This window comes from Lepidochelys kempii, chromosome 21 (assembly GCF_965140285.1).
Source record: "Lepidochelys kempii isolate rLepKem1 chromosome 21, rLepKem1.hap1, whole genome shotgun sequence".
In the NCBI taxonomy this organism is placed as follows: Eukaryota; Metazoa; Chordata; order Testudines; family Cheloniidae; genus Lepidochelys; species Lepidochelys kempii.
The window spans coordinates 17,013,629-17,033,079 of NC_136400.1; the positions used below are offsets into that span (position 1 = coordinate 17,013,629).

General features: G+C 52.1%; 2 protein-coding genes across 5 annotated transcripts in view; both read left to right on the plus strand.

Moving 5' to 3' along the window:
- The window catches only part of CYB561D1 (cytochrome b561 family member D1), a 433,261-nt gene that overhangs the window by 165,757 nt on the left and 248,053 nt on the right, over positions 1–19,451 (plus strand). The window lies entirely within an intron of this gene.
- The window catches only part of CPNE5 (copine 5), a 195,661-nt gene that overhangs the window by 128,540 nt on the left and 47,670 nt on the right, over positions 1–19,451 (plus strand). For all 4 annotated transcript variants that reach the window (XM_073320008.2, XM_073320009.2, XM_073320011.1 and 1 more), the window contains 4 exons: positions 2,739–2,792; positions 4,091–4,152; positions 17,764–17,810; positions 18,596–18,777. In XM_073320008.2, coding sequence (XP_073176109.1) covers positions 2,739–2,792; positions 4,091–4,152; positions 17,764–17,810; positions 18,596–18,777 — 345 coding nt within the window. The remainder of the gene's footprint in view (positions 1–2,738; positions 2,793–4,090; positions 4,153–17,763; positions 17,811–18,595; positions 18,778–19,451) is intronic.

The following is a 19,451-nucleotide window of genomic DNA, read 5'->3' on the forward strand; positions in this document are numbered from 1 at the left end:
ATACTGTATAAAAGCCAATTATTAGACATTTCCTGACAGTAATAAATAATACAGACAAATTGCTACTGTACAACCATAAAGGGATTTTACCATGGATACAAACCCATCTGTGAGTTACTCTGGGATACTCCCATGTTTCTGTTTGCTACTGGGCTCTGCTTGTCATATCTCCTTGGCTGCGACACCTGATTGATCCTTCCAGGACGCTGGGGCAGTCTCAGCATCCAGGAATCCAATGAACTAGCAATGGGAAAGGACACTAGACACCTTGGTGCAGGGGACATTGTGGGCCAGGTGCTCAGCTGGCATAAAGTGAAGCCAATAGGGCTATGCTGATTTACACCCTCCAGGGGCTGCAGCCCAGAATTTCAACCTCGCACTAACTGAAGTCTGGACATCCCGGTATGTCAGGACCTTGGCCACAGTTTACCACTAGTGATGTCATATGGCCAGAACAGAGTACGTGTAGCTGCCTCACCAGTGAGCTCCCGGGGGTTAGCACTGATGCAGCCTGTGTGAGATGGATTCTGCTGGTGGGGCCTGGCTGGTGTTTCTCCACGTGGCTGGGAGGCAAGGCTGTGGCTGGCTATTTGCTGGCGTGCCACAGCAAGTAAAACCTGGGACGTATTTCATGTCAGCTGAGCCAGGGCAACTCTGAGCACAGGTGTAAGTGGGGACACAGGGCAGAGTAACAGTGAGCAGGCTCCAGGCAAGCTCTTTGCCTGCTGTCAATCAGCATCGCCCCATTGACTGAGGGCCTCCGTTCTTAAAACTCTCTGTGCAGATGGCAGAGCCGGTGTGTCCGCGATAAGCAAATCCGAGCAATGATCCCATGCCTGAATCCCCTGCATTCTTGGGCTGGGTTTCCTTCCCTCTCCCAAAGTGCTTTGTGCCCTCCCCACGCCTTAACCGTGGCAGCTCCCTTTTAATCTCATCGGATGTGACGTTTCTAGGCCAGCTTTCCGAATGGCCACATGGGCTCTGACACACTATTAGTGTCCCAGCATGTCTCATCGCAGGCTTGCGGGGCTCCCTCCAGCGGGAGGAGGGGGAGGGAGCAAAGGGGAGGAGGGGGAGACTGGCATATAAGTTGTTCAAATCATTAATGCCTTTTGTTCCAGATGAATTCCCAAGGCCTTATCAAAATGGATCATCATGAAGGGCAGGGGGAAAAGTGATTTTAGATTCGCTCTTTTTGGAGACAGAGCAAAAATGTCAATTTGCTGTCTGGAAAGGCCATGTTCCTGGTTATGATTGAGAGCCTCAGGGAAGCCAGCAGAGCCGCTGGGCTGGGAGAAGACCAGGACTTGCTGGAGAGGGCCAGATGAGCAGTAGGGTCAGGAAATCTGGGCGCTTCCCCATCCCAGATGCTGGAAAGACCTGGGCCCTTGTGGAGCAGCTTGGCTGTGGAAAGTAGCCAGGGCAGTTGTGTCCTGCAGAATTTGGACATTTGAAGAGTGGACTTTCTGGCCAAGCTTTTTCAAAGAGGCCAGTGATTTTGGGCACCCAGCTTGAGCTGTCTTAAAGGGACTTGATGTCAAAGTGTCCAACACCAGCCCTCTGAAAGTCAACCCCTTCAAGGTGTCTCCAGGTTGGGTGCTCAAAAATGGAGGTATCCCAAATCACTAGTCACTTGGCCTCCAGGTCTAACAATGTGGACAGTGCTAGTCTAGCCCTGAAGAAGGCTGGCCCAGTGGTCACGATGCTAGCTGGAGACAGAGTTCAAGTCCCTTCCCCCTCTATGGAATTCGTGTGGGATGCTGGGTAAGTCACATCTCTCTGGGCCTTAGTTTTTCATCTGTAAAATGGGTTTGATAGCCCTGCCCCGCCTCACGGGGGATTGGAAGGGTAAATATCATAAAGATTGTGAGGTGCTGAGGTTCTGGGATGATGGGGGACATACGTGCTCTTTGAGAGTGAAATCCCCCTCTGCAGAGAGCCAGCATGGGGCCCGTGCACCGTTTCCATCCTCCATAAACCCTGCTGGGAGGACAGTAAGTGGTGTCTCAAGCTGAACCTCAGCACAGGGTGACTGCTCCCATGGGGCTTCATCCTCCACTGCTGTAGATCAGCTGAGTTCTGTGGGGGCTCCCCCAATTCATGCCACATTGCGACTGTACCGTCAGTGCTGAAATCTCTAAAATCTTTTCCTAGAATTGGGACCACGCTTTGGGACACAGAAGGGAAACATTCCCTTTAGTAACAGAAACATTGTTATGTTCTCCGGCATCCCGAGGGCTGCTCAAGCGAGATGTAAAGAATTGCCTTTGCTGAGAGTTGAATTTGTTGCTTTAGGCTTTTCTGCTTCCATCCTTATCCCTGCTAAGGGATGGCTATATAAAGATCAGAAGCAAGATGGGTTGTTTTTACTTTGCTGATAAGTTTTTTGGGAGGGGTGGGGGGCATATCTCAGACTAAAAATAAAGATAAGCATCCAGATAATTTGGAGACTTGTTCTGATGTCCGAATATCTGACGTGATGGATAAAGACAGATAGAAAACACTGCGAACACGTTATCAATCAGTCATATGCCTCTCACTTGGAACACTGTACTCAGTTTTGGTTATTCGCTCTCCAGTAAGATAGAGCAGGAAGAAGACACACTGGTAAAAATGGACAACCTCCACCATCACTATTGCTGAGGGACCTATGCCAATGGTGTCATTTGTGCTAGCATAAGCAGGCTTCACTTTGGGCCCCAGGATATTCAGTCTCTTCCATTTCCTTTGTCTTTCAGGTGGTGAATCCCAAAAAGAAAATGAAGAAAAAGAAATACATTAACTCGGGAACAGTAAGTGATGTTGTTTTTTCTTTGGGATTTAAGCTACCCAGGAAGGCAGGAGATGATTATCCCCGGATGGTGAGTTGCCCGATGGCAAGCTGCCATGCAGAACCAACCAATCAGATTTCAGAGTAACAGCCGTGTTAGTCTGTATTCACAAAAAGAAAAGGAGGACTTGTGGCACCTTAGACACTAACCAATTTATTTGAGCATAAGCTTTCGTGAGCTACAGCCGGATGCTGTAGCTCACGAAAGCTCATGCTCAAATAAATTGGTTAGTGTCTAAGGTGCCACACGTCCTCCTTTTCTTTTTGCAACCAATCAGAAGCATTCTTTCCCCAACATTCCCCCCGCTGCCCCATGTTATGCTTTGATATGGAGGGTCAGAATTTTCTGCCACATCACTAGAAATGTGGAACCACTCAGTCACCAATCAGCTTCTTGTGGACCGGTTTTTGTTTTGATCTTATAAGCTAAAGAGGCCTGATCGCTGTCAGACCTTGGATGAGAGGCCTCCTAGGAAAGCCCAGGTACTGGGACCTCCAAAAAGAGTGAAACTTGTGCTTCCTGTTGAATCCCTAACCCACTGAAACTAATGGGCCCTCCAGGCAGACGTGAAACAAGAGCTGGATCAAAATGGGGTGGCGGGGAGGATCCATGGTGACAACCAGAAATTCAAATTTCAGACGATTTCAGCTGAAAACCAAAACCTTTAAATTTGGAAATGCTGCTGCAGCGCCTTGTTGGAGCTGGAGCTTGGGCACCTCATGCCTCCATCCTCTTCTATGAGCCAGGCTTTTTTCTTGGTCGGTATTCATCTCCCATGATGCACTGCAGTCCCCCCTCTTGGAGAAGGGAAGTGTTACTTGGGCGTCCCTGGCCGTGGGGCGTCATGGGAAATGAAGTCCAGTGCATAGAGAAGAATGGCGCATGAAGTGACTGAATCTCAATTCCCCTGAAGTGCTACAGCATCCCTTCAAAGTCGGGGTGTCTTAGTTCCTAGGGGGATTTTCCAAGGAATGCAGACATTTCCCATGAAATTCAGATATTTTCACCAAAAAACACTGTAGTTGAAAGCTCAATTTTCCACTGAAAAATAGTTTTGACAGAAAATGTCCGACCAGCCCAACATGACCCACATTGCCAGAGAGCAGTGTAGGGACGTTAGCTACTTCCTCGGGCTGACGAGAAATCTGTAGTCTCCAGGGGCATCCCACTAGCACCTTTCCTCGGCACTCAGCCCTGCACCAGTGATCCCTGCAGCCTTGGTGGCTGTGTAACGTGTTGCCCTGTCTCTTGGTTCCGAGGTGACGCTGCTCTCATTCACTGTGGAGTCGGAGTACACCTTCCTGGATTACATCAAAGGAGGGTAAGTGGGTTACGGTTTCCCTTCCTAAACAAATAGGATCCTGGCGCTGAACAGCCTGGCTCCAGATGAGGATAGGGCCACTGTCTGTTTCAGGACAAGTGAATTGCCCAATAATGCTGTGTTGGCCTGTGATGATGATGGTGTAGCTACCAAGAAATCCCATTGCAATGTCCAGCGTAAATTCACGACCCTTCCAGAAACAAGGACTCTGCCTGAACTTTGCAGAGGGGTGGCAAGCCCTGAGTGGACAGTACGGTGCCTGGCAAAACCTGATCCAGCCTCTGCTGCTTTCTGATTCTCTTCGGCCCCAGCTACACTAGAAAACAGAGCCGCTGTCGGGAGTGGCTCATGACCATGAGTGCCGACCTCGGGGCACTGTCAGTAAACAGGGCAGGCACCCCAAACTGCTGGTGTGTCCTGTAAGATTTCACCAAGCCAGTAACAAATGTGAACTTCTGGAGTCTTACCATGGAGTCACAGTCGTCTTGCCATCCAGACAAACTGGACTTAGTGATAAACTTACAAGAAAAGTCACACAGCGTTCAAGTTGCTTCCAGTCCCAAGAGACCAGTCACTAACCTCAGATCAATTGGTACCCTAGATCGTCCACCAAAGACAATCCCTGTATTGAACTATCTAAAGGTTTATTAACTAGGAAAAAGAAATGAGAGTTATTTACAAGTTAAAGCAAGCTAACATGTACACCCAAATGAGTTCACATCTAAATCTTAAAGGTGACAAAGTTGTAGTGATCTGTCAATTCAAAGTGTCTTTCAGGGCAGACCCCGAGGTAACCTGTGGGGATCTCTATGTCAGTTTAGAGTCTCTGGCCCTTTCAGAGTTCAAACAGTGAAGAGAGAGATGGAAAGTTTTCCTGTGGTTTTGTTTTATTTCCTTAGTTCAGCTTCCAAGTCCTTGGTCCAAGACGGCCGTTAACCAATCTTTTGTATTGCAATGTTCCTTGAGAGCCCATCTCATTTTAACCTGGGTTCACAAGTTCAGAGCAAACATTTTCAAAGTTATGAAGCAAAACTTACATATTTCCCTATCACATGGACTACAGACAGTGCTCATGAGATTAATGCATGCAGCCACTTACAAGCATTTCAGAGTGTAAACACTGACTACATTCAGAGCAGACTAATACCTATTTTGAGCAAAACTAACAGGTGATTAGTTTGCCAGTTCTTAACTAATGCCCGCAGCCTGGGCAAGCACTGGCATCTGGCCGGGCAGCGTTACACACTGCTTATCAAGGGATCAGTCTGATGTGCTATGAGTCTCAATCAAGCTTCCTCTAAGGGTGCTGAAACTAGTCTGATCCCATCTGCACTAGCAGACCAGCTGCTGGAGGGGCCAATTGCTGATAATAGCATTGTCAGCAACAGATTGTTAAGAAGACATCACTGGAGCCCAGTCGACATAAGGAAAACACCCAGGGAGGCAATGGAGGTTGCAGTACCATCAACCCAGCGGGACTGCCACACTGCGGCCTAGAGAATTCTGGGAGGGGATTCTGGCAGACAGGCTCTGGCCTCAGGATTCGGCTCCAGATTGCAAATGTCCCAAGTTCAGACAGGGGATATTGGTTTGGGTCCATCTCATTAAGGGTGAAATGCACACCTGCCGAGAGCCGGCGGGAGGACTAGGCTCCGTTGAAAGCTCTCAGATTAGCCACCCAAAGGTGTCAGTCCTTCCCTACAGTGGTAGCACAAAGCCCCACCTGGACTCGCACTGTTGCCACATGAATAGAAACATGTTGCTGAATTGGGGGTCTTTGGTCAGGGAGCAGGAAGGATTAATTGCTGTGGGAAGATTAAAAGAGCCAACTCCCACCAGCTAACGGGGAATAGCGCAGGCTTCACAGGTTGGAAGGATGTAAAACACCAGCTGCCCGGTTCTCATCTCACACCAGCGACTCGGCTTTGGGGGGAGGGGTTACTCTTCTGAGACCAGCACAATAAGAGAGAATCAGGCCCCCAGGAGGAAGAGAGGGATGCACAGAGCTGTGGCTAGGAGCAATGGGATGAAATTTAGAAGAGGGAATGTTCAGGCTAAATATCAGGAATAGTTAATTTAACAGTGAGATCTTTAGGCCGATCCTCCCCTGGTGTAACTCAGCATGCCTCATTGAAGTCTACAGAGCTGCGCCCTTTAACCCCAGCTGGGGATCTGTCCCTTTATGAGACTGTAAAATAACAGGGTCACTTTCTACTAAACGTCTGTGTGTCAGTGGGTTACTAGATGTCAGCAACATGCTGCAGAGAGGAGGAAAACGTGTTCTAGATGATGGGTATGATCACATCAGTACAACGATGGGTATAAGTGACCTGTAGATCTGTTGGACTTTATAACGATTTGTTAACTGTTTATTAAAATATGTATTAATCATTTATTAACCCTTTAGCGACTACTCATATATGGAACCCAGATATAGCGGGTGACCTGGCACTGTGTCACGTGGGTGACTCTCCCACGAGAGAACGCCCTGTAGGGAAGGATACAGTCCTGCAATGGCCCCAGGAGATGGGCTGCGTGGCTAATAGGACTTTTCCATCCCTACTTTCTAAGACCAGTGCTGGTGTTGCAACAGAGGTTCGCTTGGCTAGGACATCAGAGACCAGCAGCAGTTCTACGGGCTGAGAATGCTGCTCTGTGCAATGCTCTGGGCATCTAATTTCTTGGCCTTCTGTAGTCTGGCCTGCCTGTTGGGATGGCATGATGCCTGCTTACAAATTGGTTAGACTGATGGCCAAGGATGCAGAAGCCAGATGGCGATGGGTTGAAGCAGGTGATGCTGCCAGTGCCATCCGTAGTGTGGGCCCCTCCTGGGCAGACTCACTTGTGCTGCAATGGCTCCTTGCACTTGGGCAGACCTATTGACACGTAGGTACCCAGAAGGGATACCTGGACAGAGGGAGAGAAAGGGGCACAGTTTGCAGAGGCTCCTGCCTGCCAGTGAGACAGACTTTGTGGCAAGGCAGCAGATTCCTGCAAACCTGGGAGGCCTCCTGGGTGGGCGTTGTGTACAGAACTAGTGTCTGTGGGCTAGGGAGTGTGCGTTCATATTCCGGGCACCTCAGTCCAGGCCTGCAGCACCCTCTGCCTATGGCTCCGGAGGGCACGTGCCTCAGGATGCAGGTAAGCGAGTCAGAGGCCTACCTGCCAGGTGTCAGCAGCAGCTCCGCCCGCACAGCCCCTCATGGGAAGCTTTGGCTGTGTTCTTTACACCTGAGCTTCTGCTGCTTTAACCTCCGGCTCCAGACCACAGTCAGCCTGGGGAGAGCCAGGAACTGACATCGTAGGGTGTGACGAGCTTGGCCAGAACCTGGAGAAATGACTTCATACACCCCACTCACCGCTAGCCCATACACAGGAGCTCCCTGTACGCATCAAGGTTGGTCCCGTCCAGCTGTGTGGGAGCCAGGACTCCTGGGTTCTAGTCCCTGCTGTGGGAGGGTGGGACAGCTAGCGGCTAGAGGAGTGGGAGGTAGGGCTGCTCTGTTGCTGACTCACTGTATGACCTTGTATGCAGCGTAGGTCGCAGGGTATTAGAGAGACAAGGTGGTTGAGGTAAGTCTCTTATTGGCCTGATGTCTGTTGGTGAGAGAGGCCATCTTTGGAGCTCACACGGAGCTCCTCTTCAGGTCTATATGAGCTTGGGCAAGCCATGCCCCCTCTCTGTTCCTCAGCTGCTCCATTTTACGGATGAAGATTATGATACCGACCCTCCTGTGCTGAAAAGGATCTTATATGAAGTGGGTGTCACGGAGTCCCCAGGCGATGCCCTGGAACTGCTCCCTGCGAAGCCAGTCAGGACTCTGGGGGAGTCTCCTCTCTGGGAGCAGCCTGTCTGCAGGACACCCGGCTCACACAGCTTCCACCTTCCTGGGTCTGACCTCGGAGCATTCAGCATCCTCTGCCCCTCCGTGCGCTTCCCACAGCGAGTCTGCCCAGGCGGGGTCCTGGGGAAGCCAGAAGGTCCTGCCCCCCAACTCTGCAGTCAGATGTGACTCTCAGCCAGCCGGGGAAACAGAAGGTTTATTAGACGACCGGAACATGGTCTAAAACAGAGCTTGTAGGTGCAGAGAACAGGATCCCTCAGCTGGGTCCGTTTTGGGGGGCAGTGAGCCAGACAACCACGTCTGCACTTCATTCCATGTTCCCAGCCAGCCCCCAACTGACTCACCCTCCACCCCCTCCTCCTCTGGGCTTTGTCCCTTTCCCTGGGCCAGGAGGTCACCTCATTCCTTTGTTCTCCAACACCTTTAGCTCTCACCTTGCAGGGGGTAAGGGCCAGGCCATCAGTTGCCAGGAGACAGGGTGTTGGCCATTCTCTGCCTAGACAGCCTTGCACTGCCCTCTAAGGCTCTGCAACAATCGCACAGCTTATCCCACCACCTAGATACTTAAGAAATGCCTAGGGGAAACTGAGGCACACACACAGTATTCAGAGAGAACATTAAGAACAGTCCCACTTTGTCACAGTGGGTTTCCTTTCTCCTCTGCCTCTTCCCCAGTCCCTGTGATTCTCAGGGCAGAACAACAATTCCCCTCGCATGGCTCTGCTGGCATGATATCGGAAACAGGCAATGTTACATTTGTACAGACATCGGTGACATCTGTCATAGCCGTGAATGTTTCCCTTCTTTCCCCAGCGACGGGGCTGTTTTGTCACATTAACCATGATCTCTTTTACCTTGTGCCAACTGACGAGCTCACTGGATTGCTTCCCGTCCTTGACAGTTGGCTGCCTGAGCTCTGTGCTAACTAGAGGGGCTCAGAATGGTACAGATGTGATGGCTGTTCGCATTACGCTCACAGGGATCCCCGAGAGAGGGGCTGATGGGGATGCTGTCCAAGACTGGTGGGGCAGGGCTCCCTTGTGCAATCTGCTGCAGGCCATCGAGGGGAAACCTTTTCTCTGGAATAGATTTGGGGAGGGAGAGAAGAAGTGGTGGGTGTAGTGAGGGGGTGTAGGACAAGCTGTGCAAAGGAATAGAGTGTAGGGCGGCGTGTAGGCCCGGCTGTGTGAGGGAATGGGAATGTCGGATTCTGAGGGATTCCAGACAGACCTTGACAAACTAAGGAAATGTCCAGGCCAAAGGATGTAAGGGGAGTCCAGCGATTTACAGGGATGGCCACTATCTACTATTTACAGGGATGGCCACTATCTTTCCAGACTTTGCACACACCAGTCAGAAACCTGTGAGCCCGGGAGGCAGCCAACACCGCATCGGAGTGGTTAGAGACCCACAGATGGGCATATGGACGAGGAAAGAAAATGGTAAGCAAGGCGCCAGTCCTAATGTGCTGCCGCCCTGCAGAGCAGCTAGAGTCCCAGGGGAGGCCTAGGAGCAGCACTGATGCAAAGTCAGCAGCCCACAGCACTGGCCGGCAGAGACCTGGCAGACGTAGGAGGGGGATGTGCTCAGACGGAAGAGGCGCTCCTGGCTGGGCTCTGTGGATGGACTGATCCCATCCATTCTCCTCTGCACACCAGGTGGACGTGCAGTCTGTGCACAAACCATCACGAAGAAGCCACTGCTGAGTGCACCCACGTGACTACCATGCATGTGACTAGACTGCGTAGGAAGGGCACTACCGGTGGCAGATGTGCTGAGCAGGGAAGACCTGCCACAGATGCCACAGAGGGGTCTGTGACAGCAGATAGTCTAGCAGCATGCTGGAGTACCTCCCCATCTCTGCTGGGAGGCTCTGGGCAATCCAGCAAAGCACTGAACAGGACGGGTGCCGCAGGCAGGAAAAGAGGACTGACCACATCGCAAGAAGCAAGGGCTGCAGGAGGTCACTCCCTCCAAACAGGTCAGGGATGAGCTGCGTGTGCAAGATGGGATTTGGTTTAAAGGGGACCAAACAGTAACCCCAGCAGATTTAAGACCTGACATCATGAGACAGATACACGCTTCCCCCCTGGGGATAGAGGCCTGCCTGACATGAGCCAGGGGGTTGTATCTAGTGGCCAGGCATGAATGCCCAGCTGAGAGCGTACATGGAACAGAGTGAACTGTGCAGTGTGTCAGGTTTCAGAGTAACAGCCGTGTTAGTCTGTCTTAAAAAGAAAAGGAGGACTTGTGGCACCTTAGAGACTAACCAATTTATTTGAGCATGAGCTTTCGTGAGCTACAGCTCACTTCATCGGATGCATACCGTGGAAACTGCAGCAGACATTATATACACACAGAGACCATGAAACAGTACCTCCTCCCGCCCCACTGTCCTGCTGGTAATAGCTTATCTAAAGCGATCATCAAGTTGGGCCATTTCCAGCACAAATCCAGGTTTTCTCACCCTCCGCCCCCCCCCCCCCCCACACACACACACACAAACTCACTCTCCTGCTGGTAATAGCCCATCCAAAGTGACCACTCTCTTCACAATGTGTATGATAATCAAGGTGGGCCATTTCCTGCACAAATCCAGGTTCTCTCACTCCCTCACCCCCCTCCAAAAACATGTGCACATTGTAGGGAGAGTGATCACTTTGGATAAGCTATTACCAGCAGGAGAGTGAGTTTGTGTGTGCGGTTTTTGGAGGGGGGTGAGGGAGTGAGAGAACCTGGATTTGTGCAGGAAATGGCCCAACTTGATTATCATACACATTGTGAAGAGAGTGGTCACTTTGGATGGGCTATTACCAGCAGGAGAGTGAGTTTGGGGGGGGGGGGGGGGCGGAGGGTGAGAAAACCTGGATTTGTGCTGGAAATGGCCCAACTTGATGATCACTTTAGATAAGCTATTACCAGCAGGACAGTGGGGTGGGAGGAGGTATTGTTTCATGGTCTCTGTGTGTATATAATGTCTTCTGCAGTTTCCACGGTATGCATCCGATGAAGTGAGCTGTAGCTCACGAAAGCTCATGCTCAAATAAATTGGTTAGTCTCTAAGGTGCCACAAGTCCTCCTTTTCTTTTTGTGCAGTGTGTGTATATCTGTGTATCAACACAAAACCAGCATCCATCCAGCATATGCGCAGCATCCTTCACAGTGTCACAGGCACACAGTGGGCTGCCCTGGTACTCCAGGCATAGTCAGTCTCTGCACAGCGAATCACACCACACCAGAACCTGTGAAGCTGGCTCCAGAGGCATATTAGAGCCCAAAGCCAGGGAGCCATTTGTGATAATGTTCCAGAGGGGCTCTCTCCCATTCTGTCCACCCCAGTGAGTTGATGATGTTATCAGCTGGATGGAGAATGCACGGCACGGTCCAGACAGGATTTCCCTACACAGTTGGTGGCAGGGAACATCCTGTGTATCCCTGAACAGTGGCACGTGTGGCGTTTCCTGTACTTTGGTGATCAGTTTGTTGGCTGCATTGTGACATGGGACGTTAGGTGCGGGAATATTGGCTAAGACTGGTGACCACAGAAGTTTTGTTGACTTCAGTGAGCCTGTGACTCATGGAATGATTACGTTGTGTGTCTACTAGTCTCGTATGGGCAGAGCTGAACCAAACTGGGGTATAATGTTCTCCAGCTGAGTTACAGAGAGCAAGCCCCGAACAACACAGTGTTTGCACTTTGGCTGGACCCCTACCAGTTTGTCCAGGAGACAGTTTCCCTCGATCTTTTGAGCTATGTGAGTGAGATGGTATTTATATGTGAGTGTGCATTGTAGTGTAACCCCTGAGTTCACTGGCTTTGGATCACACTGACCATTCAAAGTAAGGTTAAGAAAAGATGCAGAGTATAGTGATCAACAAGAGAAAGAGACTAATGAAATCACAACCCACCATGCTAATGACCGGAGCTGTGTGGTCACAGCAGGTCACGACTACAGACTGGTCAGCCTCACTTCAGTCCCCGGCAAAATCATGGAGCAGGTCCTCAAGGAATCCATTTTAAGCACTTGGAGGAGAGGAAGGTGATCAGGAACAGTCAACATGGATTCACCAAAGGCAAGTCATACGTGACCAACCTGATTGCCTTCTATGATGAGATAACTGGCTCTGTGGGCATGGGGAAAGTGGTGGATGTGATATATCTTGACTTTAGCAAAGCTTTTGATATGGTCTCCCACAGTATTCTTGCCAGCAAGTTAAAAAAGTATGGATTGGATGAATGGACTATAAGGTGGATAGAAAGCTGGCTAGATTGTCGGGCTTAACAGGTAGTGATCAATGGCTCCATGTCTAGTTCGTATCAGATATCAAGCGGACTGCCCCAGGGGTCAGTCCTGGGGCCAATTTTGTTCAATATCTTTATTAATGATCTGGATAGTGGGATGAATTGCACTCTCAGCAAGTTCACAGATGACACTAAACTGGGAGGAGTGGTAGATACGCTGGGGGGTAGGAATAGGGTCCAGAGTGACCTACACAAATTGGAGCATTGGGCCAAAAGAAATCTGATGAGGTTCAACAAGGACAAGTGCAGAGCCCTGCACTTAGGAAGGAAGAATCCCATGCACCGCTACAGACTGGGGACCGACTGGCTAAGCAGCAGTTCTGCAGAAAATGACCTGGGGATTACAGTGGATAAGAATATATAAGTCAGCAGTGTGCCCTTATTGCCAGGAAAGCCCATGGCATATTGGGCTGTATTAGTAGGGGCATTGCCAGCAGATCGAGGGAAGTGATTATTCCCCTCTATTCAGCACTGGTGAGGTCACACCTGGAGTACTGTGTCCAGTTTTGGTCCCCCCACTACAGAAGGGATGTGGACAAATTGGAGAGAGTCCCACGGAGGGCAACAAAAATGATCAGGGGGCTGGGGCACATGATTTACAAGGAGAGGCTGAGGGAACTGGGGTTATTTAGTCTGCAGAAGAGAAGAGTGAGGGGAGATTTGATAGCAGCCTAGATGACCTCCTGAGGTCTCTTCCAACCCTAATATTCTATGATTCCATTTTCAGGGAGGGGGGCTGTCGGGAGGACACTCTGGTAAGAACTGAGATCAGGAAACTGAAGGTGCATTTTGCAAGGTCTAGCATTTCTGACATGCTCTGTCCAGACAAAGGGCCACCACTCACTGCAGCAGAATTCAAATGATTCAGTGCCAAAGCTAAGCACAAGACATCTTCCCCTGGGTACCCACAAAGCAACAGGCAGGCAGAGTCAGCAGCAAGGAGAGCCAAGAGACAGATGGCAAAGGCAAAACAGATGGAAGGGACATCTACCACAGACAGACAGATCACAGAATCATAGAAGATTAGGGTTGGAAGAGACCTCAGGAGGTCATCTAGTCCAACCCCCTACTCAAAGCAGGACCGATCCCCAACTAAATCATCCCAGACAGGGCTTTCTCAAGCCTGACCTTAAAAACCTCAAAGGAAGAAGATTCCACCACCTCCCTAGGTAACCCATTCCAGTGCTTCACCACCCTCCTAGTGAAATCGTGTTTCCTAATATCCAACCTAAACCTCCCCCACTGCAACTTGAGACCATTACTCCTTGTTCTGTCATCTGCTACCACTGAGAACAGTCTAGAGCCATCCTCTTTGGAACCCCCTTTCAGGTAGTTGAAAGCAGCTATCAAATCCCCCCTCATTCTTCTCTTCTGTAGACTAAACATCCCCAGTTCCCTCAGCCTCTCCTCATAAGTCATGTGTTCCAGACCCCTGATCATTTTTGTTGCCCTTCGCTGGACTCTCTCCAATTTATCCACATCCTTCTTGTAGTGTGGGGCCCAAAACTGGACACAGTACTCCAGATGAGGCCTCGCCAGTGTCAAATAGAGGGGAACGATCACAGGGAATTGGTCCTGCTTTGAGCAGGGGGTTGGACTAGATGACCTTCTGGGGTCCCTTCCAACCCTGATATTCTATGATTCTATGATCCCTCGATCTGCTCGCTATGCCCTTACTTATACATCCCAAAATGCCATTGGCCTTCTTGGCAACAAGGGCCCACTGCTGACTCACATCCAGCTTCTCGTCCACTGTCACCCCCAGGTCCTGGTCTGCAGAGCTGTCAGTGCCCGCCCACACACTGCTAGTTTTTGCCCCTTGGCGTTTTTTGGGTTTTTGCCCCTTGGCGTTTTTCAGGGCTGCTCTCACAAGAGCTTTGGCCTTGTCTCTTCCCATCTGGCGGGTGCGGTGTTAATGCCCGTTGACAGCATCGGCCCCTTGTTCGGCGTCTCCCTGGGCAGCTGAGGGCAGGGTTTGTCACGAAGCAGCTGACGCTGGTTTGTGGCAGGGGCTGACAGCCAGCGCGGCATAGCTGAGATGACTGGAGAAGCCAGAGCTCCTGGCAGAAAGGTGCCTATGGGCTGCCCTTTCAGCCATCACTCCTTCTCAGTGCCAGCACTATCTACCCCTCAGCCCCACGAGGCACAGGGAGGTCAAGCCATTTTACACACATCCCAGGATGATAGTCCAGAGGTGACAAGGGATACATTTGATCTGTGTATTTGTCGGAGGTTTAATAAAACACTCCACAGGTGGGGACCAGCCTGCTCCTGCAGGTGGAGCAGTGATCCGCGTGCCAGGACTCCTGGGTTCCTTTCCCAGCTCTGCACTGTGGTGGGGAGAGCTAGTGAGTCTAGTGACTCAGGGCCAGAGGGGCCTGGCCTGGCTCAGCTACGGCCTTGCTCTGTAACTCCTCACAAGCCTTGTGCTCTGGCAGCTCAGCTTGACACTCCTCAGAGGGGCCTGGGCTCAGCAGCTGCTGTTAACAATCACGCCTCTGAGGTGTCTCAAGTTGGACACGTCAAATTTCGGCCCTAGGAGTCAGATCTTTGGTGGGTTTAAATCAGCATCACGCCCCTGACTTCACTGTAGCGGCTGATTCACACCAGCGGCAGCTGGACCTTAGTTTATAACATCTCCCTGATCCTGATGGGATTTGAGCATAAGGGGCCTGATTCTTCTCTCACACTGGTGTAACACTACTGCTTTCAGTGGGGTCACTCCTGATTTACACCAGGGTCAGTAAAAGAGGAGCTGGGCCCAGTGGGATTAGGGTGGGTAAGCGGGGAATTGGGCCCAGTGGGATTACTCCTGATTTACACCAGGGTGAGTGAGTGAGGAATTGGGCCCAGTGGGATTACTCCTGATTTACACCAGAGTGGGTAAGAGGGGAATTGGGCCTAGTGGGATTACTCCTGATTTACACCAGGATGAGTGAGAGAGGAATCAAGCCTAATAAGATTACTCCTGATTTACACCAGGGCGGTTAAGAGGGGAATGGGCCCCAGTGGGATTACTTCTGATTTACACCAGTGTGGGTAAGAGGGGAATCAGGCCCAGTGGGGTTACTCCTGATTTACACCCGGGGAAGAGAATCAAACCCATACTTTCATTGTCATCTCATCCATTCAACCAAACCACTTCTCTGGAGCGGGGCTGGGGTGAGAGGAAGGTGCCTGCGTTCACAAACACTGCTGATTGACTCGTGGGGTACAGTCTCCTTAGTTGCCTAATTAATGTAGCCGATTAAAACCTTGCCATGGCTAACGTGCCTGGTCCGGCGGCCGCAGAGTCAGCGTTGCTGTTGAGTAGCAGGCCGAGGCAGAAGGGGACGGGCATGGACAGCGGGTATAATAGGCGTTAGCACAGCCGTCTCTGCTGCCCCACATGTGGGCTGTGGTGCCCCCCTCCCCGCCTCTTCCCCTCCCTGCTCTGGCCCTTCCCCGAGGCTCCCGGCTTGCTGCTGCTGCCTGGGGTGAATCTTCCTCCTCTCCTCTCCCCCACCCCAGCCCCTTCCCCTTCCCCCCCTCGGAGGTCCCCACAGCTGCAGGCCGTGTCTCTCGCGGGGCGCGGGGTGGGAGTGTGAGAATGCGAGTGGGGAGTCAGTGGCAGACGGGGGGAGTGAGGAGGTGAACAGAGGGGATCCCCGACTAACTTTACACAGTGAAAAAGCCTTCCAGAGACCGAGTAGCAGAGATCACTGGACTGTTACAGAGCCATGACAGTGGTAATGAACCCATCTGACAGGCATTCGCCAGCGCCCAGGGAGCCTTTGGCCACGTTCCGCTGGCTTTTCTGTTGGAGGAAAATCTGTTATTGGGGTTAAAACCAGTTTCCCAACAACGACGCCTCAGTGAGTCTCTGTGCCCAGAAGTAACTGCTGGCCTGGTTCAAGGAGGAGCTGCCATAGCCAGTGTGTTTATTTCTTGATCTAGTCGTTTTATTCAAACCCAGTTGAAGTAAACGAGCCTGGCAGGGAATTCTGGGTAAGGAAGGTGATTAAACTGCTGCCCTAATGCCGGCTGCCACCGACAAGCACTTTCCAAAAGAAGAGATTAGGCTTCAGGGTGGCACAGGCAGCCTGGTGCTTCGTCTCTCTGTATGGCGTATACCAAACTCCCTGCCACGCAGAGGAGAATCTGTCTGGCAATTCGGCTACACCTGGTGCCTTGGGGAATGTTATTAGTGCTTTAAGGTGAAAAGGGGAGAGGGTGTCACGGGGGGGTGCAGCAGCAGGTAAGGAGGCGAGCGGGGAGCCAGCTGCACAGCAGGTGGGAGGGGTCTGGGGGGGGGGAAAGGGTCTGGCGGGGGTGGGGTGAGGGGGCCAGCAGCAGGTGGGCGAGCAGCAGGCGAGCGGGGGAGGAGATGATTGGAGGGGTGTGTGAAGAGGTGAGTGGCAAATCAGGGGTGGGGCCTGGTGCAGAGCAGGGGTGGAGTGGGGGTAGGACTGTGGGCGGAAGAGGCAGGACAAGGAGCTCGCCTCCCCCAGGGGAAATTTCACCCGCCACCAATGGGGACATGGCTGGTGTGCCAGTCACTGCAGACAATCCTATGTACTCAGTCCACACTTACCCCTTCTGTGCAGGGCGAGTGGGGAATTCATAGACCCCGGAGCTGGTTCTCACCTGGCTACTGCTGTGGTCATGGGATGATTTCTGGGTGCGTGGGAGCAGCTCGCTGATCTGACAGAGCGAGTGTGGGCTCCTCTCCCGGGCTCCTCTCCCAGTCTCCTCTCTACAAGGCCTGATCCTGCAAAATGCTGGGAAATACCAGGGGCTGTGGGTGCTCAGTGCCTCTCTGGCTCAAGCCAGGGGATGAGAGCACAGGTGGGCACCAGGAAATGGACCCAGCTTGAGAGTCAAAGGCAAGGCTGTAAAACAACCCAAGAGGGAGCTCCGCACTCCTGGTCAGACAGGCAGAATTGCTCAGCTCAGCTTCCGTTGTTGTAAGCCCAGCTCCAGCTGTGAGCAGTTCTGGCCATTAACGTGTCTCTTATTGACTCAGGCCCCCCTTTATCTCCCTGAGCGAAGCTGCTGTCTCCAGTCGCTTTGAGGCTCGGCTGGGGTGAAATGCGATGTGCGGGTGCAGTGCCCAGGTGAGAACCTGGCCACTGGCTCGATGACTCCACTCTCCCTGCTTAGATCCCCTCGAAGCTCTCCCCACCTGCTGCACTGGGGAGATGTTAACAAAGGCCATTGGGAGCTCGCTTGGCTGCCAGTTTCCCATGGATTTGCTCAGCTGTGCATTGCCACCTGTGACATCTGTGCATCAAGAGACTGCAGGTGAGAGCAGCACAGTTTGAATCTCCGTCTGAGCTCTTCCAAACAAGCCAGGGTGTCAAGGCCTGGCGACTCGTTTGGGAACATTAGCCCCATCGAGGGTGGAGTCTGAACAGAATGCCTGCAGAATCTGCACCAGCCTGCCAGAGCTTCTGACTAATGGTGTCATTGTCCCCTTTTCAGGACACAGATCAATTTCACAGTGGCCATTGACTTCACAGCTTCCAATGGTGAGTTCTACCGGATTAACCGTACTAATGTTCCCTGAAGCATGGTCAGTCTCTGTTCAGACAGCTAGTGGCTGCTCAGACAATACATTACACTAAACCCCTCTGAGATATTATGTATTTATTGCACAGTCATTCATTCCCCATAAAGGCCTGTGAAATCAATAGTTATTTTATGACTGTTGAGCACTTGTTAAATCTGTCGATAGGTATTAGGTATCCTTACAGGGATGAGGTTTTATACTATTAACGAACAAGTGTCCTGCCCAGACACCTGGGGCCTGGTTCTGTTCTGATTTAGAGCAGTTTGATACCAGCATCACTCCACTGGCCTCCGCAGAGTTACTCCTCATTTACACAGGTGGAGGTGAGAGCTGGATCTTGGCCCTTGGGTCACCATGTTTTCTCAAGCCACCCAGGCCAAATCCCATGGACATCAATGAGGGTTGGACTCACCTCACTGGTATTATTGATTATTTATATTGCCATAGTGACTAGTAGCCGTGATCCTGGCCCAGGACCCCGTGGTGCAAGGTGCTGTACAAACAGAACAAAAGCACAGTCCCTGCCCCACACAGCTGACAATCGCTCTCTTATGTCAGTTTCCCCCCTACAGTGACAGAGGAATTACTCTTGACTTCCCTTGGTGTGTGTGAGAATCAGGCCCTGAGTAAAGACTTCAGTCCCTCAGCTGACCTGACAAATACACATGCCCCCCCCAACCCCCCACTGCTTTGCCCATGTGCTGCTGCCTGCTGGTCTGTGTGACCCTTCTCTCTCTCCGTCAGGCAACCCCTCGCAATCCACCTCCCTGCACTACATGAACCCGTACCAGCTCAACGCCTACGCCATGGCGCTGAAGGCGGTGGGCGAGATCATCCAGGACTACGACAGTGACAAGATGTTCCCCGCACTTGGGTTCGGAGCCAAAATCCCTCCTGACGGGCACGTGTCCCACGAGTTCCCCCTGGTACTGCCATCCCCTTCGAATCGCTCTACCGCTTAGGGCAGGTCTACACTACCAGCGGGCATCAGCACAGCTGAGCTGCTCTCGAGCCGCTGGTGAAGGCGCGCCACGCCAACGGGAGAGAGCTCTCCTCTTGGGTTCATAACTCCACCTCCGTGAGAGGCGGTGGCTACTGCAGCAGGGCGGTCACCCCGCTTGGGTTAAAAACAGCCCTGGGAAAGGGCTGCCCCGGGGAGCCAATCACAAGCGGGCTTGAGGGAGCCAATCAGGGTATAAGAAGGGCGCCTGGGGAGACAGAAGTCAGAAGGATGGAGCTGTTTGGGAGAGAGGGGGGCCCTTGGACAGAGCAGAGCAGAGCAGAGCAGAGCAGAGCAGAGCAGAGCAGAGCAGAGCAGAGCAGAGCAGGCAGGGCTGGGGAAGGGCAGGGCAGAGCAGAGCAGAGCAGGGCTGGGGAAGGGCAGGGCAGGGCAGGGCTGGGCTGGGCTGGGCTGGGCTGGGCAGAGCAGAGCAGGGCAGGGCAGGGCAGGGCAGGGCAGAGCAGGGCTGGGGAAGGGCAGGGCAGAGCAGAGCAGAGCAGGGCTGGGGAAGGGCAGGGCAGGGCTGGGCTGGGCTGGGCTGGGGAAGGGCAGGCTGGCCAGGCGACCTCCCAGGCTGAGGTCTTGCAGCAAAGGCCTGAG